The following is a 22,054-nucleotide window of genomic DNA, read 5'->3' on the forward strand; positions in this document are numbered from 1 at the left end:
AGAAGTGAGTTGGGGTGTTTGAGAGTTGCACCAATGTGCAAACAAGAAAGAAAAGAGGAAGGAGCCAGAAGTCTCAGATTCGGAGCCAAGACTCCATGCACACTCAAAACGACTACCCTGGCTGCCAAGAGCTTTCTCGGGGTGCCTTCAGGTTTTGTTTGGAAGGGACCCTACAATGTGGGGTGCAAGTGTTTGCCTCTCTGCCAGACACACCGACACAGGGGAAAGGGAGCCGCTGCATGTCAAGAAGGCTGACACGCTCACTCCGAGGAAACCAGTGAAACATGGGACAGTGGTCCGTGGGCAAAGGGAAGAGGGGAGGGATGGCTGCCAACTGGCCTCCCAGTGGTGCCTTTACTGCCTGTAGCTCTCCCCGGCTCTCCACCTCATCGCCCATCCTACACTTCATGCCCTGGATAGGGTGCTCAAAATATCAGCTGAACTAAACCCATAGCTTATCATTACCATTAGGCAAGGGAATAAAAGTAGTGATAAGCAAATCAGCTGACACTTGACAAACCTCCCCAGTGTTCATGTTCATTATAGACCAAGCCAGAAATTCGGTGTTAAATACCATTACTCACCGCCATGCGGGGCCGTCAGCACACTCAAAAGGAGAAGCAAGATCATGGCGGGAAGGCAGAGGATGGGGGCTGAGGCCTCAGCTGGAACAGCGTTCTGGGAGAGGAGTCGGGGGAACACGATGAGGACGCTTTCAGAGATCCTGGAAATGAGAACCACCAGGAGCCCTTTGTCCCATGGGGCAGTGCGGGAACAAGAAGTGCTGAAAGAGTTTCTGTCCCAGCTTTGCCTCTCACCAGCACTAACTAATGACTGTCAGGAGATCGTGTTCTCTCTCTGAGATTCAGTCCACCCATCTGGAAAAGGGAAACTTAATCAGGGGCCCCTTGAGGACACAGATCTGGTCTCACTTTGTTATTCATTTGCCCTCGGTCCCTTATTGTGTGTCTGGCACATTGCAAGGATCCGGGAGTGCAAAGGCAGTCTGACTTGGAACCATCCTACCATCACTTGACCTAGGAATAAATTTGGCGACCACACGGTGGCGCTGCCTGCTAGCAAACCATGCTTTCCTGCCGGGGCGCCACCTTCCTTTGGTTCCTCTGGCTTCAGAGCAGTCTGAATACTTGGTTGCAGTCCCAGCGTTCAGAGAGAATGCTTCCGGGACTGGGGGGCGGGGCAAGCGAGCAGGGTCCAAGCACCTACCACCTTTCAATCCTCGCTGCCCTGCGATCTGAACAGCTCAGCAAATACTTAACTTCGGTAGGCACTTAATGCACTCAAGCAGGTCAACCATGTATTTCATAGGGAAGGAAAAACATTCAAGACCAGAGGAATTTTAGAATAATTTAAGCTCCCTGGGAATATAACTCCATAAAGAATGTCCGATGGATGGTTGACTTGTGCATATTCTGCTGTAAAGCAGGTTTTGGGAACCAAGGGTGAATGATAATACGGTGTGGTCATGCTACCCCAGTTGACTCACATGGCTGCATAGGGTTGTACATGTTGTGCACTGTGCAAAGCTGTGCACAGAGGGGCCCATGCGGGCTGAAATGCAACGAGTGCTCAACTCCCAGGCTTGCCCTCTGCAGGGCTGCTTCAACCTGGAGGGAGGAGCACTCTGCAGTTTGTTCTCCCGGAGACAAAGGCTGCCCCATGTTCTGGTGGCCCTGCCAATGTCCCCAGCATCAGGGGGGCCCTAACTTTTGAGCAGGGACTGATATTGGGGAAGGTGACCCGAGGAGAAGACATTTGTAGGTTGTAGGATCACTACTCTGTGAACCTTCTCCAGGGCCTGGCACGACCTCTGGAGACTGTAAAATAAACGTTCGTTGAATGAGTGCAGAGGGCAGAGCGTGAGTTCTCGGAGATTCTCGCTCGGCTCAATCATCTTCTCATACGCTGGCTATTATCTGATGGGCAGGATCCTCTGCTTTAACCTCTGGTAGCCACATAAATTCCTAGAGCAGGTTAACATTAAAGGTTGGAGAGGCTCTCTGTTCTGCAGAGGTTTGGATCCGAATGACTCTTGCTCAAGGCCACGAAACCAGACTGAAAATGCAGGGTGAGCTCTGGGACATCTCCAAATGGAGAGCTGCTGTCCTGGAAACACCATGGGCGAACAGCTGAAGGCATTCCAGCGGGTCACACCCATGTCACCACCTGGCACTCACTAAGTCCGGTTTGCTATTGTCGCCAGCACGCTGTGAGAGAATGCTAGAATACTGGGGCTCCGAGAAGGCCCTGGAAACTTCTTGTTCAAACTCATCTTACAGATGAGTTCACGGAGCCTTAGAGACTGGCGATTTACAGTGCGAATGTCCCGCTTCCCAAATGTCCAGAGCTCATGATAATAGCACCGCTTCCAAGGCCTTTGTAAGGACTGAATGAGCTCCTCCCCCCAGGGCACTGACCACAGTGCCTGACGGAGAGAAGTGACTCAGAAATAGTCGGAATTACAGCCACAGCGTCTGGCACGCAGTGAAGCCTCCAGAAAACAGCAGCTGTTACAGTAAAGGCCCCCATTCCCCGTTTGAGAGGAAGCCCGTGTCTGGTGAAATGAAGGGGGTGGTCAGTTTTGTGCAGTGGATGCTGTTCTCTTGCTCCTGGGACAATCATACCAGGGAGACAGTCCCCCAGTTGTCCTGACGCACCAAGAAGACAGGCTGAGGGTGACGCTTGTCGGAATGGCAAAGATGTTGCTTGGATTTTCAAGCATGTATTTATTAGAAGGCAAATGAGCAAAAGTGACAGACAAACTAGTGACTCAGCTCTGATGTATTTTTTTTAAAGTAGGTTACGGAGTGGGGGGAGGATGGGGGTCATTGCTGAATGGGGACAGAGCTTCAATAGGAAGATGAGAAGATTCTGGAGATGGATGGTGGTGGAGTTTGCATATACTTAATGCTCAGAACTGCACACTTAAAAATAGTTCAAATGGTACATTTTATAGTGTGTATTTTACCACCTTAAAAGCCAGGTCAGTCACACACTCTAGGACCTTATTCCTTTAAACACTGCCTTGAATTTATGGCATCATTCTTTATGCTAGGTGCGCCACTAAACATGGGCCTTAGACGGGCTCGTCAGGACCCTTGCTGGCACATGTGTGTGGGGAACTGAGGCTCAGAGATGTCCAGTAAGGCCACGGCAGCCCCAGACACAGTGCAGGCCAGACCGATTAAGTCTTTGGGCTACATATGGTACCCACCGGAAACCGCCACCCTGATCATTGACCCCCCCCCCACCAAGCAGCCTAGTAATGATTCACTGCACAGCTCTCATGATTTTCAGGAACGTTTGCTTGGGAGGCCCCTCAGAGTGGCCAGCCACGGGCCAGGGTGTGGCATGACGATGCAGTTGACAGTCCCCAGCTGAGAGCCAAGAGAGGGCGATCCGAGTGCCATCCAGAAGTGGCAGCACTGGCTCAGCCCCACGCACCCGCAAGGGAGACCCGAATCGGGACACCACACTACAGTCTCCAGCTGGGAGGACCCCGGGCCACTGCTGAAATCCAGCAGCCGTCTGTTGGCCAAGCCAGATGCCCTTGGGTGTGGGGCTGTGTCCACCTGGAGGAAGGACCATCTCTTCCTAATTTACCCAAGGAGGCCTCCAGGGCTGACAGTGACACCTGATTGTCCTTGAGGAAATGAGGACTCCCCCCACCTTGCCTCGGTCTGCAGGCACTATTTGGGGTCCTGGCTGATCAAGCTGTCTCCTGATGAGCGAGTCCGAGGCAATGTGGGAAGTGTCTAAGAGCAAGGGCTTTCTAGCGGACCGGCCTGGGGTGGGAGCTCGGCCTTTTATGAACTGAGTGCCCTGAGCCAGGTACCAAAGTTGCCTGGAACACATTTTCCTGGGCGGTAAATGCCCGGATGGTGGTTCTTCATCACGGTCATGAGGATTAAAGGGGGCACCGTGCCCGGTGTGTACTAAGCACTCAGGAAGGCCGGCCCATGACCGATGATTACTGTATTTTCACACTAGGTGCCCTAGGGAGAGACATCGGCTCACACAGGGCTGCAGGACCACTGATGTGACGTGGTGGGTTTTTCCCTCTGGCACCGCATCTCCTCATACATGTAAGCGCAGAGTGCCTTTGGTTTCTGGTTCCATCCTGGCCTAGCTAACATCCAGCTCTCAGGCACCCCCTGAGAGCGCCCCCTCCCTCCCTCTCTCTTCTGCCATCCATAGCTTCCTTCCTCCATCCCTCCATCCTTCCCTCCCTGTCTCTCTCCCTCCCTCCTTCCCTCTCTCCTGCCCCCTTTGGCTCCCTACCTGTCAGAAGAAAGGGGGCGCCTACCGTGAAGGTCCCACTTGGAAGAACGATGCTCGGCTTTGAACAAGGTGGTGGCTGAGCCCTTTATACCCCAAGGGAAGACCCTTAGTCACATGATCCCCCTCTCCCTCCTCACATGGAGAGGATGGCCTTTTGTGCAGGTTGGCAGGTGGGAGGCCTCTGAGGGGGAGGAGGACGTCATAATGCTATGACTTGGAGCAGGTGAGGCTCCATATTAAGAGGCCCCTCTTGCACCTCAGAGGAGACCCAGGCTCTAATCAGAGAACAATGGCTCCCCTGTTCCCCACCCCCACCTCACCTCAAAGGCTAGGAGGCCCAGGGATTGTGTCTCTGGGTCATCAGGGGAACTTTGCGGGATGAAAGACCGATGAAAGTCACACGGGCTCTCCCACAAGGAGAAGGGCTGGCTTTGTCTGGTCTAGTTCAGTCTTCAGCAAGAGGATCTCGGCGGTGTTCTTATATGTTCCTGGCCTCGGGCCTGGGAATTCGATGCCTCTTTCCTTTAGGGGTTTCCTGTCCCAGCTGTGGGGTGGGGTGAGGTGGGGCTTTATTGTCAGGCATGCGAGGATCAGGTGCCAGCCCTGGCCACTTACTAGCAGTGGGACGCTGGCCTGTCGCCGCTCAGGCTTGGCTCCCGCGCCCATTTCGTGGGATGACCCCAAGGGGACTGTGCAAACACGGCGAGGGGGTGCGGTGCGCGGTGCGGCTTGTGATCCCAGAGCCTCCAGAATTTCAGGCCTCCTTTCCAGATCTTAAGGAGAGCGAACATCTGCTGAGCGCTATGCGGTGCCACACATGTTTTTACGGGATTGTGTCCCTCTCGTCCCCGCAGCTGCACCACCACAGCTGCCCTGCCGATCCTACCCTTGGGACAGTCAGGACAGCCGGTGCCGAGGTGCGGGCGTCTGTCCGAGCCCGCGGTGGTGGGATCGTTCCCAGCTGACAGGTTTGCCCGGCTGCTAGCGCTCCGCGTGCTTCACCCGCCACCCGCCTGTGGGAGCGCACGGGCTCATCCGACGATTAATCTGGGGAAGCCGAGCCTTTGCAGAATCCACCAGCAGCTTCTGCAAATAATTCGTTGCCCTTGTGCGTTGAAGCTTTTGTTCATAGATCATTAGTCATTGTTCAGCGTCTCGTGAGCACGGATGATGAAGGGAACTAAGCTGCCCCAGTCCTCACCCACCAGCACAGAAGACCCCTCACCTCTAAATGGTTAGGTCATCAGGCTGTATGGCTCCGTGCCAGAATTCCTGCTTTCCCCCGCCCCCACTCCCTCCCTGCTTCCCTCGCTCCTGCAAGTTTAGCTTGTATTTTGGGCATCAGTGAAACAGACAGAAATGCACCTGTGCCTTTGTGTCTGGGAAGAATCCTGTTTGGTGACGTTACACGTGTAAAGGCACAGTCCCCGCCATCAGCTGGCAGGCAGTAACTGTCCCATCTTTTTTCACATCAGTGAACCACCCTATGATGGCCACACACCACCAAGGACTCTCATGCAGCAGCACCCCCTGAGGTGTGCTCCTTGCCCTAAGCACCGCCCAAATTGCAATTTATTCAGCTTACAAGGGGTCACACCTCGCCTTGACCTCCAGCAGACCGTGAACTCCAGGCTCTGGCCAGTTTGCTCTTGGGTCCTGTTTTCCTCCTGCCACAGCTGCTATTGTGACAGATGGTGTGACCCTAGAAAATTGGTCCTGTGTAGTCCTCTGAGCCTTTGTCTTTGCTACAAGGTCAGATCGCTGCATGGGCTTCCGAGGTCCTCCACACATGGCCTTTTAAAAATTAGCCATGCTCAGCAGTTATCCCCAAGGCTTTCCCCACAAGGGAATAGCCAGGGTGTTGGGACCAAGTCATTTGTCCCACCTTCCCTGATGATACATTACCGTTTGGGGAATCTTTGGGATTCTTTTCCACCAAAGATCCTTCATTAATATCAACGTTATCCATTAGAGAAGGTCTAGTTAGATTAACCCACCCCTGATGAATGGTGCTGTTTTCTTGATTCCTAGCCAGATATGGGTCCCTTTGTCCCAGGCGATGTCCTGTGTCCTCCTCAGCTTGGCAAACTAAAGGACCCTCTGTGGGTTCCAAGAGTCACGACAACCCGTATTCATGAGCTTGACATTTGCCTAATTTTGAGGGTCTCTCAAGTGTTCTGGAGATTAAAAATTAATCTGTGTGCAATCAGAGAGGGAAGTGTCCTGTCGCTTCTCTCTCCAAAGTTCAAGGTCTACCTTTCCAAGAGCGTCGTTTTTCACAGGGAGTCAGAGCAAGGGCACTCAAGTGTCTTCCAATGAGGGGAAATCGGTTCGACTTGGACTGTAAATGGAAAGTGAGTGTTCTCACTTTGGGAGAGGCATAGATCACAAAGGTGGGGAACGGATGGCCAGGCAGCCTACTAATGCTAGAAAGCGGACCCGGAACTCCAGGCACAGCAGTGAGGAGCGAGGGGGTGCACAGAGGGCCACTGGGAAGAGCAGGCCGGCTCAGGAAGGCTCTGCAGGGAGACTTGGCATTCACAGGGCTGTTGGAGCAGCTGCGGGCTTGGAAAAAGTTTAAAGGGAACTGAATTGATAAAGGGGACACCTGTGGGTGTGCAGGAAAGGGTTGACTCAGCAGGGTTGGGGAGTTTGAACCCTGAATCTGCCAAAGAAAATTCTAGCCCTTGAACAGCTCCTGGGGGCTGACATCTGAACCCCTGGAATCTCCTGCCCGACGTGAGTGTCTGCCCATCTGGGGCTTCGGGCTACGCCAAAAGGTAACAGTGTGACTTGTCATGGGGGCCTTGGGTCACACCATGTTACCTTGACTTCTGGAGAGCCTGGAGACTGAGTAACTGAGGTCAGCTAGGTGGGCACTTCATGCCTACAGGCCGATCCCGAGTTAAAACTCTGGACTCCATGGTTCGGATGAGCCTTTCTGGTTGACGATACCCCATATGTGTTGTCACGTGCCATTGCTGGAAGAATTCAGTGCCGTCCCTGCAGCTTCACTGGAGAGGACAGCCGGAAGCTGGTGCCCTGCCCTCTGGCCCTTTTACACTTGCTGACTTTAACCTTTGAGCTTTTGTTGTAAAAAGCAGGAAATGTGAGTATAACAGCTGTTTGGAGTTTCATGAGTCCTTTTAGCGAGTCACTGAACCTGAGAATGTTCTTGGAGACCCCCAAATACAGTGGGACCCACAGATGAGGAATCAAGGCAAGACATCAACAACAAAAAAACCACGAACTCTCTATGCTTCTTCCGAGGGAAGGTTCTCATCACCCCTGGATCTTATAATCATCAAGGTTGACTAGTTGTACATAACTGAGTGGGAGTTAATGGTACAGAGAAATCATATGTGAATCTCTCCACAGTATGGGTCCACTTTTCCTATTTATTTTATTGTCTTCCTAAAATCCCAAGTCTAAGTCACTTTGGGTATCGTGACAGAGTCTCAGAGCCTGGACTTAGTTTGTTCCTGCCAGTGTGACACCCCTCACCCCATCTCTCCAGTCTCAGGTTTGCTGCAAGCATCACAGGGGTTCCTTGAGTGCAGAGTCGGTTCTGTGTGACCTCTGACACTTGGTCTCCCACCTTCCCAGATTCACAGGAGTGAAAGAAATGCGACTTCCAAAAAGAATCTCTTCCAGTTGATTGATGATCGGCTGGAGCCTGGTGAAATCTGCAAAGACAGCGCACTTAGGCCAGGGGCCAGGGGGAAGAGATGTCATCCGATGTATCGTTAGGTCCCATCGCTCTTTCAAGGCCTCACACCGACTGGCAGATATTCTGGAGACATTTTTGTTTTAAGGCTGGAAGGAAAAAAGAAGAGGGAATTCAAGGTAGCGAGAAAGAAGGAAATGCTACAGGGACATAAATCGGGCGGCATCAGGGATGGGGCAGGCTCTTCTGGAGGGCAAGGGTGTGGCAGATCAGCGACAGGGACACAGCAGTCCATGTCAGAGAAGGGGAAGGATGTGGGCAAGACCCCCCCAGTTAGCAGAACAGCATTCAGCTCTGCACTCATTGCCCAGGGATGTTTTCCCGATACCCAGTTCCATCTACCTGATCTCCCCAGTTTGCAGAAAGCTGATCTAACCTCATTAATATGTTGTTCGGTAGATGTACTCTGTTGTTTGCATGGAGATTTTAATGTACCAAGGACAAAAGAAGAGCCTTTTAAATATAAGTCGCCTGCAAGATTTCCTGCTCCCTCTGCCCATACCAGGCAAAGGGATATCTGTCTTTGACGACTGAGCCCCCCACACCTACACCCCCAAATGCTTGGTTTGTGCTGCAGAATGAAGGTAATGTAAGTTCCATATAGCTCCATGATTTTTAGGAGGTCTGAGTCCTTTGACTGGATAGTCCAGGTAGATGGCCAGACCATTGGCTCGGGGACCAGCTAGACCAGATCAGCCACTTCTGTCTGCAGGAGTGGGAGAAAAAACAAAGTTCACGTCTGGCCTTTCTGGAATAAATGGGGCTTTGGTGCCCTCAGGACCAGAAGAGGGTACCCTATACCCTACTTCTAGCACCTCAGGCTGCCTTCTTTACCTTGGATTATTTGGGGGAGACTGGCTGGCTCAGGCAGTAGAGCTTGTGACTTGGGGTTGTGAGTTTGAGCCCCACGTTGGGTGTAAAGATGACTTAAAAATAAAATCTTAAAACAAAGCAAAACAAGAACAAGCTTTTTGTTGGATTATTTCTACTCATTTTATTTTGGTCAGGAATTTGAGTGTTTCTATTTGTTTGATTTTTCTTTGTTCATTTGTATTTTTAGCTTCTATGGGAGTCAGGGAGGATAAGAAAATTGCCCGAGATCATATAAAAAGCAAAAGGGCTTGGTCGGGCTGACTCGTGCTTTTTTTTTTTTTTTTTTTTCCTATACCTAATTGCAAACATCAAACTGTTAGGTGAAGAGTAATCAGAAATACCCTCCACTCTTTTTATCTAGAATTAATGAGGACTCCATGAGCTGCCCCTCCTCTTCCTGGCCCCCAACGAAGGCAGGACAATCAGGGAGTTCTAGAACCCTTTCACAGAAGGCATTTATTGTCAAGTTACAACACGGCAAGTGTATACTTACTGTGGGAGTGGGGCACCCTTTCCACCCTCTGACAGACGCGTGTTGCGTTCTTCAGAAACCAGGCATAGTATTCAAGACAGTACCTAGAGATTAAAATCAGAGCGAAAAGCAATCATCAGCCCTTGTGGCTAACAGAAGACAACCGCCATTGAAAAAGTCATCGCGGCCAACTACTCACAGCAAGGACCCCCTCTCCATCTTTACAGAGTGTGGGAGGAGAGGCAGGGGAAGAGGCTGAGCAGGGAGAGGCACAGACTTTGAGTGAGAACCATGTATTTTTAGTCCTGGCATCCTTCTTTACTAGGATGTGAGACTTCAGGCTGAGCACGCACTTGTCTGGGCCTTAGATTTTTCATATACACACAGAAAGGCAATGCTAGAACCTACCCTTACAGGTTATCATGAAGATATCATGTTGTGAGCTAACCTGCGCCAAGTTCCCGAACGGGACCAGGCTCATAACAGGTGTTCCGCAAACGATGATGTTCGTTGGTCTGTTTTTCATGTCAGGTGGGGTAAGAACAGTTAACGAGGCAGCAAATACTTGCAAAATAATATACTGCTCTTGGCTGGGGCTGCAGGGATGGCTTGGAAGGGCTTCGGTGAAAGAGCACCGAGCACCTTATTAGGAAGAAGAGCTTGCTCCCTGTGGGACTCTGGGAATTCAACGCCCTGTCCGTCCCTCGCCGGATACAGGAGGAGGTTGGGCTAAACATCTTCCCATTTCTCTCCCATCTCCACCACTCTGTGATTCCAGCATTCCCTGGAGAGCAACTGCATGCTCGAGTAAAGCTGGCTGTAAAGAGTCCCCAGGCTCCAACACCCTCCATTTCCCGGACACTGTGACGTTAAGGAAACTAGGGCACACAGATGAACTGATTTGCCTAAGGACTCACGGTTCTCAGGAGAGAGTGCTGGATTTTTTTCCCAGGTAATCCACTTCAGGCCAGAATGCACTGCCATTCTAATAGGGCTACACCCATTTTGCAGAAGAACAAACCGAGGCTCAGAGACGTTACGTGACTAGTCTACAGAGCTTGCAAGTCCAGAGCCTAAAGTTAAACCCAGGTCGGCTCGGTTTCACCCTATCCCCCATACAGTACACTAAACTACCTACAAGCTTTGAGAGCCCAGTTCTGTGACCCAACCCCTTCTCCCCTCAATTAGCCTGAAGTGTGCAAGCTTGACAAGATGTCCTTCCAACAACCACAAACCAATTGCCTAGAAAACTTCCAAAGGATATCAAAGGCCCCTGGGGAATGGGTTCTATCTGTTCCGAATGAAGGAGGAAATGCACAGCTGGGAGCAGCTGGAGCTCTAGGGGAAAAGTCCAAACTTGTTTGCAAGAGCTCGCCAGGTGCCTGAAGGAGCAAGACTTTCCTGGCAAGGGACCTAGGCCAGGGACAGTGGCCGATCGCCTTTGCTACAGCCACACTGCTTATCTCGGTGGACCTAGGACATTCCAGGCTGCCTCTCGCTGTTCCTGTTTGCACTTGCTCTTCCTTTTGCCTGTAGTGGCCTCTCCCATTTCCTGCCCAGGATGCTTCTATTCCTCCATCAGTTGCCCTGGGGCCCCATGGTGCATGGTGGGATCTGCTACAGCGCTTGTCATGCTGTTTTGTAATTTCTCTTTACGTGGCCAGCTTCCCCACTCAGGCATGATTTTTTGATCACAGGGGCTGTGGGATTTAACATCTACACCGAGTAAAGCCAGCCTCCCACTCTGTTATTCTCAGCCTATACTCAATGGTTAGTATGAGATTATAGAACAGTTTGCCATTAAGTGAAAATACAGGGAAAAAGAAGGGATAAGCTCAGGTTCCTAGATGCTTCGTTTCTCTAAATTTTAACTTAAAACTCCTCTCTGGAAACTTCCACCTTCCCCATTGTATCCTTCCACACTGTATTTGCAACACAGATTTTTTAAATGTGATTTTTCTTCAAGGGGTTGCTAGGAATAGGTCCTGCCTTTGGGTATGACTTGGTTCTGTCCCTTACTATGTCATATTTTAATTTGGGCTTATGACCATTTCTTCTTCCCAACTATGAAATTCTCCATTTCTGGGAGTATGTCTGATTCTCCTCTCAATTGCTGTGGTTCAGCACAGTGCATAACAGGTGACTAGGAGAGACTCAACTCATGTTGTTGATTTGAAGAGCTGCTGGGAGGTCAGATAGTGGGCTGATCCCCACTATCTCCTCTTTAGGGTGAGCCTGCGTGGTGGGGAAATGCCTCCACGTTGCTTGCTCACGCCTCGAGTCTACGGACCTTGCTCCTTTCCCCCTCTGGAGGGAGGAAATATTCACACTGATTGAGGGATCCAAGACCAGGATGTAATGGATCAAGAGGCTTCAAACCTGGACTGGGGATTCAGAGCCAGGGGATGATGGAGGTTTGAAAAGCTGAAAGGTCATGAGCAGACTTGGAAAGGAACATTAAAGATCTGGGAGATTGGCCCCAGACCACTGGAGCAGAAGTGGTCATCCATGTTTGTTTGGTTCTGGGTTGATAGCCAAGACTACACCCCAGAAGGAAGGGGAGGATGTCTGCGCTCGAGAACAAGAAAATGTCCACACCTAAAACTTCTAATATGAAGCGGGGTCTGCCTTCTAAATTTCATTTTACAATCTTCTCATTTGGCCAGCAAATGACTGCTAGGGATTTAGAAAGAGCTGGGATTTAGAAGGACAAGTCATCTGATTATTCACTTCTGGCAGTCTCACCAGGCTAAAGCCGAGAGCACTCCAGGACCACCGGAAGTCCTGTGTGATCACTCCACCAGGTGGCATTCAGCTCCACTCAGTTCACACCAGCTCAGCTCACCTCCACTTGACTCAGCCACACTTGCTGTGTTCAGCCCTGCCCTGGGTTCCGGGGACCCAGAAATGAATGAGGTTCCATCCTGGTTCTCAAGGAGGTGATGGTCTAGTAGAAGACCCGCCGGAGAGTCTATTCCTTGAGGTACCCCTTTCACCTGTCTGTGCCCTGTCACCTGTCTGTGCCCGGCCACCTGTGGCCTGCAGAGCAGCCACACAGCATACGCAGCCCCAAAATATGGACTGTGGGGAGGGACGACTGGTTCAGATTACCTCATGGCCTCCGTCCTGGCCTCTCGCTTCCCGCTCATGCAGAGACATTGCTGGAAAAAGCGGCACAGCTCCATCAAGCAAGGGTTGAGCTTCTGGATGGCCAGGGTGAGGGGAGCGGTGGTGATGGCCCCCTCTTCGAGGAGCCACTGAGGACACCCTGGAAGATGCAGTCCCAGACCATTGATATCAGCAAGGATTCAGCAAGCACCTTCCCTCTGTGGGTGCTGTGTTTGGTGAATAGAGTCTTGCCCCCGATCTCAGGCGGCTCTAAGACTGAGAGGCAGACAGCATGGCTTTGTCAGTGCCCGGGAAAGCTCCCGTGAGAGTCCGAGAGACAGGTGGAAAAAGGTGGGGTCCAGTTCCCGGAGGAAATCAGACGTGGTTTCACTGAGAGCAAATATTAAAAAAGGATCTAAAGCAATAAACATGGATATATGCGTTTTGCATGGGTATGCGTGCCTATCTATGTACATGTGTGCAATTGTGTGCAAGTGTATGGGTGTGTGCTGCCCGACGATCACTGGGAGGATTAAAGGAGGCGATGTATACAAAGCACACTGCAAAGTTCCTGCTATGGGATAAACAGTAAATAACAGCTATCTTTACTGATTTATTAAAAATGTATTGAACAGGACACCTGGGTGGCTCCATTGGTTGAATGTCTAACTCCTGATTTCCACTTGGGTCATGATCTCAGGGTCTGGGACTGAGCCCTGCTCAGCTCAGTGTGGAGCCTGCTTGGATTTCTCTCTCTCCCTCTCCCTTTGCCCCTCCCTGCCCCACGTCAATAAAATGTATTGAGCATTCACTACATGCTGGGCGCTCATAGACACAAGAGATACAACATCTCATAGACACAAGGAAAAGAGGCAGAGTGCCTGCGTGGCTCAGTCAGTTAAGAGGCGGACTCTTGATTTCATCTTAGGTCATGATCACAGGGTCCTGAGATTGAGTCACCCCTCCCCCTGCTCAGTGGGGAGTCTGCTTGGGGTCTCTCCCTCTGCCCCTCCCCCTGCTCTCTGTCTCTCTCAAATAAATGAATACATGTTTAAAAAAAGGAAAAGAGGCTTCCTTTTAGAGAACGCAACTTCTAGTGATTTGAAGATTCCATTAGGATGTTGATAATGATCTTCCAACAAAGAATCACTAGTTACTATCAAGAAAAATGATCTAAAACCTGTAAATACGTTCTGGGTATTGTCTAGCAGACACTGTGGGAATTTTCTGGTTATATAAGGGTGTGTGTCTTTGATTAATTGAGTAGGTGATTTTGCAACTCTGAAGAGGTTAACTGGTAGCAGCGTAAATGACTCCTGTCTGAGAGCAACGCAAATAATTCCAGTCTGTAAGCAATATATATATATATATGCGTATACATATATGTGTATATATATATATATAAATGAATTTTGCCTGATAAAGGTGCAATTGGTTTTTGTCTAGTGAAAAAAAATAATTTTTTGCTATAGGATATCAGTTAGTAAATTCATTTCCAAATTCCTAGGACTGACTATGAAAATCCCTGTTCCTCAAATTCTCCATTGAGCCCATCTTAATTAATTCATTAATTAATGGTTGAATAGTATCTCTGACATGTGTTCATTTCAGATTTTTATGAGTCATGTTCTTGCCTTTTTGAAAATTATAATTTAGCAGTTTTAGATGTACTTATTTATTTATTTTTATATTGTTTTTTTAAATTTTAATTCCAGTGTAGTTAACATACAGTGTGATATTAGTTTCAGGTGTACGATGTAGTGATTCAACATTTCCATACATCACACAGTCTCATCAACCCAAGTGCACTCTTCGACCCTATCACCTGTTTCATCCGTGCCCCTACCCACCTCTCCTTTGGCAACCAGCAGCTTATTCTCTATAGTTAAGAGTATGCTTTTTGGTTTGTCTCTTTTTTCCCCCTTTGTTTGTTTGTTTTGTTTCTTAAATTCCAAATATGAGGGAAATCATATGGTATTTGTCTTTCTAGGACCAACTTATTTCACTTAGCATAACACACTCTAGCTCCATCCATGTCGTTGCAAATGGAAATATTTCATTTTTTTCGATGACTAATATTTCATTGAAGATATATATATATATGTATACATATATATATAACATCTTCTTTATCCATTCATTTATCAGTTATATATTTATTAAAGTGGAGAGAGAGCTCATAATGTTAGAGAAAAATTTCATTAAAAAAATGTAGGAAGGCAATGTATTTTGAATTTTAGCCTGAGTCAATTAGAATAGTAAACCCTTCAGAACATTTATTAATTTCTGTAAATATGCTAGACTTTTTACTTTAGCATTTATTACACACCTGCTACTTACCGGGTACTTTTCTAAGTTCTTAACATACATGATTTCATTTAATTCTCATAAAATCATGTAATGTAGATATCTATTTTATAGAAGAGGACACTGAGGGTCTGAGTGATTCTGTGGTTTGATCAGTTATACAGCAGGTAGTGACTCTGGCAAGACCTGAGTCTGGAGCTCATACTAACACACTTTACTACTCAAACATCCTTAACATTCCTGAGGCTTGATTTCCATGCCCCCTCCCCTTCCCAACCTCTCCCATGCTTCACCATCTCAGGAAATGGCACTTTGCTGCTCAGTTGTTCCAACTTGGGCATGATGTTTGGTTACTTCCTGGTGATCATTCCACCACCATCACCTTTCTTGATTCCCGAACACCGCTCAAGTCTCCCTATTGGGTCAAGTCTTACACAGCTAATTCCTAGTTCCAGCCCCCATCATCTCTGGCTGTGGTTAGTACAACAGCCTCCTTGCCAATATCCCTGCTCCTATCCTCCCCTCCTTGGTCTCCACTCTGCAGCCAGAGAAAGTTTACTGCACCACAAATATGGCCATGTCACTCCCACTTGTCTTGGAAGAGACACTTCTTCCATGGCCCTGGGGATCCCCTCCCCCCACCTTCCCAGCCTAGGCTCCCTTGCTCCTCATCACTCTTTTCTGTAGTTCCAGAATTCCAGCCACAAGGAGTTTCTCAGCTCCTGGGAAACAGCCATCCTTTCCTGCCTCAGTGCCTTTGCATAAGCTGTGCCTCTGCTTGAAATGTATATTTAGAGGCAACCCTGTTCAGATGCCACTTTCTTAATCAATGAAAACCTCTTGAACAATCCCTCCAAATCCCTCCAGGTGGAGCTTATCTCTTCCTCTCTGGCTGCACATTGTTCTCTTAAGAAATTTCTGCCTCAAATTGCAATTATTTTGTACAAATGGAGAATCTTGGGAGAGATAACATGGAAGGGTGGAATGAGCACAGGCTTTGGAATTAGACGAATGTAGCCTCAAAATTCAGTAACTTTTTTAACTGTAGTGCTCAGTGAAATGGCTTAATGAAGATAACATTACCTACCTTGCAGAATTACTGCAAAGAAAGAGTAAAAATAGGCTTAGCACAGTGCCTGGGAAACAGGAGGAGCTCAATAAATATTCACTGAGTGGATGAATGAGTCAGTCTCAAAGGACTTTGTGGCACGACTTTTTTGTGAATGGGAAGAATCATTTGCTAGAAGTCATCAAAACCCCTTTATTTTACACTTATATATTTCTTATTGGATGGATGGATGGATAGACCGAAAGAAGGACAGAGATGGATAGATAATAGACAGACAGACAGACAGAGCCATATAAGTAGATATCGATACAGATAGTTACATAGTCAACGTGTTTTCTAAAACTCTGTTTGACAGCTGTCCCCATCTGCACCAACAGTGTGTTTTTTTAGAACCTCTGGGGGAGAAAATGGCTGTAATTTCTTACGGCAGTATAATCAAGGCTTTGTGTCTGAAAGGCCTATTCACTGCAGGTTGGGAGTGGGGCTGAGGCAGACGTTCAGTGTATGAAAAAAGAAACTGTGTAGTCTCCAGGAATTTAATAATGCCCTGCTGACATATGCCTGGATAGTCTAGGAACATTCAGGAAAGGAGCATAGAAAGGCATCCAGGAGTGGGAGGGGCCTGAGGAGTCAACCAGCTTTGAAGGACTCAATTTTTTATCAATTTCTGTCTTCTGGAACAGGAAGGAAAAGAGCGAGGCATCCAAAATGGAAAAAAAAATGCAGCACAAACCCCAGAAACTAAAGCACTGAGCCTCTGGGAAGAGTCTCGAAACCCCAGCCATAAACCCAGGACACGGTTCCCTATAGAATTCCATAGAAATTAAGTGTCAGGGATGGGGAAGAGAGGATGTCTTTTAAAAGGCAACAAAAGTAGGGGCGCCTGGGTGGCTGAGTTAGTTAAGTGTCTGCCTTTGGCTCAAGTCATGATCCTGCGTCCTGGGATCCAGCCCTGAGATGGGTTCCCTGCTTCCAGGGAGCATGCTTCTCCCTCTCCCTCTGCCCTTCTCCCTCCACTCCTCCACCCCTCTCCCTCTACTCCTCCACCCCTCCCCCCCCAGCTCAGGTGCATGCATGCTCTCTTTCTCTTGCAAATAAGTAAATACAATCTTTAAAAATAAGAAATACAATGCAGTAGAAAAATCAGGGGCGCTTGCGTGGCTCAGTTGTTAAGCGTCTGCCTTTGGCCCAGGGCATGATCCCTTTGGCCCAGGGCATAATCCCAGAGTTCTGGGATTGAGTCCCTTTGGCCCAGGGCATGATCCCTTTGGCCCAGGGCATAATCCCAGAGTTCTGGGATTGAGTCCCGCATCAGGCTCCTCCTCTGGGAGCCTGCTTCTTCCTCTCCCGCTACCCCTGCTGGATAATGAATCATGGAACACGACATCAGAACACCACACATACTGTATGGTGACTAACATAACATAATAGAAAATTATTGTAAAAAAATGAAAGGCACTGGGTGTTATACGCAACTAGTGAATCATCGAACCTTGCATTGGAAATCAGGGATGTACTGTATGGTGACTAACATAATGTAATAAAAAAATTTTTTAAAAAATGAAATTCAAATTAAAAAAAAAAGAAATAAAATGCAACAAAAGTGGACTGCACCCAGTGAATGGGGCTTGAATTTTGGAGTCCTCCATTCCTCCTGCTGCTGCCTCTGTTGACAGGAGGCTCAGGAAAAGAACAGCCTCTGTTTGCAAAGCACACAGCATCGCTCCATAGGCGTTCGCTGGATAAAAGTTGATTGGATTAAGTTATGCGGAGTTCCGTAGTTCCAAATCACTTCCACGCACATTATCTTACTCAATACAAAGCCGTGGGGGAATAAAGACAGTTTTAGTGCCCACAATAATTGTTATTATTCTCGCTTCCCAATCGAGGAAGCTGAATTCCCGAAGCCGAGTGCCTGAGACCCCCCTCCCTGGTAAATGGTAGAGCTAGGGTTTAATCCCAGCAGCCTTGAATCTAAATTTATCAAACAAACCTCTTTTTATTGCACAACACATCCTCGTTCCAAACAAAGAAGAGCAACAGAGTGGCAGGCTGCCGTACGTACTTGACACTTGGTGGGGTCCCAGGCCTGGGGCTGGCTCTTCTCCAGGGATAAATGGCCCTGCTGCAGGGAGGTCACCTGCAAGGGGCAGGAGAGTCAGCATGACCTGGCCTGGGGTGATACACAGGACTAGGGAATAAGAGCACCTTAAGGGTAAAGATTTCTGGAATCTACAGGGAATTGTAGCCAAGAAAGAGGGAGAGCTTTATGCAAATCACAGGGCAATTAACAATGTAGCCAGGCTTGTAAACCAGCTCTCCTGCCTCTTTTCCTGCTAGAACCAATGAAGTACCATGTCCAGCTTAGTCAGGCTACCGGCACCCCTGTCCCCCCCCCCCACCCGGAGCCCCTACCCCAAAGCCTTGTGGTATCGGGTTTCTCTTCCCAGCTGAACCTTCTTACCTGTCTGTGGATATTTCGGGGCTGGTGCCTTGGTTGGACTCGGGGTCCTTGTGCCAGGGGTGGAGGTTCCTGGGTTGAAATGAGAGAGGGGTGAGCCCGGGTTTTTTCTCGGGGTGCCCGATGGGGAGAAGAAGCCCCATGCTACTAGTCCTGCCCTGGTCAACCAATGATGGTTATTAAGCCAGGTACCCCGCAGGGCAGTGAGGACGCCGAACTGAGTAAGAGTTAAAACTCGCAGTGGAGGTTTGCCCAGGGTGGAGGAGGAAACGGGCAAGTACCGACTACAGCTGTGATACATCATGTCGGATGCTAGGGGAAACCAGCTAATACTGGTATGAGATGATGCAGTGCAGGGGAGAGTCGTAACGTGATGCAGGCAGGGTGCGAGCATGGCTGCTCCTGGGTGAAGAGAATGCTGCTTTTCCCTCATCTGAGTCCGTGCGCACATGCACGCCATCGCCACCCTTATAAACTGTCATCTTCAGGATAGAGCATGGGCTCGTCTCGGCTATTCTTTTGATCACGTTCCTAAAGTCCTGGTTTAAGGACCACTTGAGGACACGATCCTTGCTGTCAAGATCCTGGTCCCTGGCAAAACCGTGCACAGCAGTCTCCTTACAGGGGGTGAGGGAGAGGGAGACATGACAGGTCTTTTCACTCATGTGGTGAAGTAGGAGAAAAGGGGTGAGGCTGACCTGCACGTGGGCAGAAGATAGAGGCTGGGGGCAGATGACATCTTCTCTGACAAGAAACACAGTGGAGAGCGAGAACGGGCCTCCCAGGCAGAGCAGAGAGCATAAAGAAAGCCCCAGACAAGTGAGCGATAGCTTGTTTGCTGTGGCTGGATGGTTGGACCCCGGGGGATTGAGGAAGGAACAGAAGGCAAGCTGAGTACAAAGCAGAAACTGACCCCCCCCCCCAACAATGGGATGTGTGTGACAGTCATTAGGCACTCCTGGCTGCCCTAAAGGACAAAGAAACAGTTAACCTATAGAGACCACAATCCTGCAAGACTTGAGTCTCCCTCAGTTCACAAATGTCTTAGCAGTTTACAAGAACGAAGCATTTCTACCAATAACCTAGCTTCCGGAAGGGAATGTAGATACGATTAAATGTCCTTATAATCTGCAGCCTCCAGGAAGTTTCCAGGCATCTTCATGTTAATGCCTTGCTACAGGGAAAAACTTAACTTGACAATGGCAAGACCTCTGGTATCCTGAGTCTTCTCAACCTCCCTTTTTCCTTACCTTCCCCAACCCCATAGCATATAACCAGCCACCCCTCACAACCTGGGTGCAGCAGCTCTTTCTGCCCACAGGTCCTGTCCCTGTGCTTTCATAAACCACCTTTTGCACCAAAGATGTCTCAAGAATTCCTTCTTGGTCGTCGGCTCCAGACTCCACCCCACGGAACCTCACCCATATTCCAAAACTACATCAGGGATGACGTGGAGGGGGAAGCAGCTGCTCCTTACTTATGCTCCCCTGCTAAGGCTGTGGGTGTGGCAGGGTCACATTAGACCCTGCTTTTGCTCCAAGGGGACCACCGCGTTCCGAAGAGCTAGACAGCATCACACACGTACAGACGACTATGGTTAGGATCCCTCCGCGGGGCCATCTTGCCATTTTCTTAGAGGGGAGAGGGGCGATCAGTGTCTTTTTTGGAGTTGTCTTAGGGCACAGGACTTAAGCCCCCTGAACACAGAAGGTGTCAGTGGATGCTTGCTACCTGGGTGTGTTTCTATGTCATTCTAGAAACTGACCAGCTTTAACCACAACCCAAACAAAGAGTTTATTTGTCTGTGGTTGGTTTTTACAGTTGAACCAAAAGACTGTAGAATGACAGATGATTAGAGCGGAAAGGGACGTAGGGCAAAAGCACACGCATGCTCTCCTCTGGCGGTGTCCTGTTTGCCACTGTCCTTGCGAAGTGTGTCTCTAGGAGCTGGCCACCGTGTTGCGCTGTGGGCGCAGTGGGATGGGTTCGTTGGCGTTGCCATGGACTGAACCGAACACCTTCCTGAAGCCACCTGATTCAATCCTCACAGCCACTCTGAAAGTAGGTATCACCTCCTCCGTTTTTGAAGATGAAAAAACCAGGACTCGGAGAGGTCAAGAGAACTGCCTAAGGACAGACAGCATTGGTCAGCATCGGTGAGTCAGGATTGCAACCCCTGCCGTGTCTGGAATATCAAGACCAGAGCGTGTAGCCTCAGGGCTGTGCTGGCTGCTGAGGTCCTATTAGCCAAACCCAAATGTTGAGTTTTTATTTTTCCTATGCAATCACGTGAGGTATTTCCCCGATCACAGCTGTCAAAATCACATTCCCAGTTCTGTTGGTGCAATTGATTTTGAGCCTAAAGTCAAGACTTTGCATTTATACCATCTATTTCTTAAGAAATTTAGGTGGCTCAGCAAACGTTTTCCTGAATGCCTGCTATGTTTCATGGCACAGGAGATTAAAGACTCGAGCCCTTGAGGAGAGCATGGCCCAGAGCGAGGAAGGTCAAGTTAATGGACACTAAGCACAGTAATAAAGAGTCTTATGATCTACCCACCACGGTGAGCTTGGAAGAAGGGCCTCGGGCTGCAGGTACCAGAGGAAGTGATTTCAAAAAAACAAATGCAAAAACTTTTTTGTTTGATTATATGAGTAGAAAATATGGAAAATTCGTGACAGTGGGGTGAAGAAAATAAAAATCATATCTACTTCCTAGATGTAGTCAAGGTTAATATGTTGTGAACTTCTCTTTAGTCTTACTTTGTTTTACTTTCTATTTTCTGTGTATGTTTATTACACACACGTAAATACACATAGATACGTAGAATTGGGATCACATTTGACAATTTTTTCTTGCTTTTTATAACTCAGGCTTTCCTGATAATACATGATTACATATCAATGTACATATCATTATATTTGTGTATGTAATTAACAAGTATGCTACATTGCATATACATCGTGTATATGTAATTAATGTAATAACATTAATACATATTAACACTACGCCGAAAAGGTAGTCTGGAGGGAACAGTATTGGCTCCTAGTGGTCACTTGTTTCATGGACAGTGAAAAAGGGAAAAGAAGAAATTGGAAATTTCTAAATTGGGCACATAAAAGAGAGAGGGTGTGGGAGATTCCTACAAAGAGGGAATTTTCATTCATTCATTCATTCATTCATTCATTCAAGGTGGGAAGCAAAGGGTTGGAGTAAAGAAAAGGGAGAGAGAGTTCACTTTATGATTATTAATTATGGCGTTAACTTGGGTTTTATTACTTTCCTATGCATTATATTTCAAAAATTTAGAAAATGTTTTAAAGACAGACAGTGCTAAATTTAGTTAAAAAATGGGAGAGGTGGGAGTGAGCATCCTCTCTTACCTGAGGTTGGGCGAACCTGGGAGGAGTTGCCATGTGTGGCCGCTGTCCTAGCAGGAGGCCCGGACAGGCTCCTCATGGCCTCGGCCTCTGTAGCAGTTGTCGGCGTGGAGGTCAGTGTTTTCCAGGGAGGCCCTGCAGGTGCCCAGGGCATAGATAGTGTGGGATTCCATGCCTGAGTGCTGGTCGTCACCCGTGGGGTCTTGGCCACCATCCTGGTAGCTGCACATGGGACAGTAACAGGCCACTTACATTCTTGACTGTTTTGATTCAGATATAAAATTACTAAAACATTGAAATGTTATCAAAGGGCAAATGCAATGTGCATGCATAAAACAGGGAAGTCAGGGACTT

The 22,054-nt window shown here is 48.5% G+C and overlaps 2 protein-coding genes across 2 annotated transcripts in view; both read right to left on the reverse strand.

The window, feature by feature from the left end:
- Positions 1-4,968, reverse strand: part of OC90 (otoconin 90) — a 35,337-nt gene extending 30,369 nt beyond the window's left edge. The window contains exons 1-4 of the mRNA XM_011222912.2: positions 4,918-4,968; positions 3,466-3,615; positions 2,299-2,446; positions 585-749 (exon numbers count right to left, since the gene is read on the reverse strand). Coding sequence (XP_011221214.2) covers positions 585-749; positions 2,299-2,446; positions 3,466-3,615; positions 4,918-4,968 — 514 coding nt within the window. The remainder of the gene's footprint in view (positions 1-584; positions 750-2,298; positions 2,447-3,465; positions 3,616-4,917) is intronic.
- A 3,106-nt stretch (positions 4,969-8,074) lies between these two features.
- The window catches only part of HHLA1 (HERV-H LTR-associating 1), a 30,039-nt gene continuing 16,059 nt past the window's right edge, over positions 8,075-22,054 (reverse strand). Inside the window, exons 7-13 of the mRNA XM_034668524.1 lie at positions 21,704-21,922; positions 18,512-18,631; positions 18,323-18,391; positions 17,924-17,998; positions 12,486-12,642; positions 9,396-9,478; positions 8,075-8,118 (exon numbers count right to left, since the gene is read on the reverse strand). Coding sequence (XP_034524415.1) covers positions 8,075-8,118; positions 9,396-9,478; positions 12,486-12,642; positions 17,924-17,998; positions 18,323-18,391; positions 18,512-18,631; positions 21,704-21,922 — 767 coding nt within the window. The remainder of the gene's footprint in view (positions 8,119-9,395; positions 9,479-12,485; positions 12,643-17,923; positions 17,999-18,322; positions 18,392-18,511; positions 18,632-21,703; positions 21,923-22,054) is intronic.

The sequence above is a fragment of the Ailuropoda melanoleuca genome, chromosome 9, assembly GCF_002007445.2.
Source record: "Ailuropoda melanoleuca isolate Jingjing chromosome 9, ASM200744v2, whole genome shotgun sequence".
NCBI lineage: Eukaryota > Metazoa > Chordata > Mammalia > Carnivora > Ursidae > Ailuropoda > Ailuropoda melanoleuca.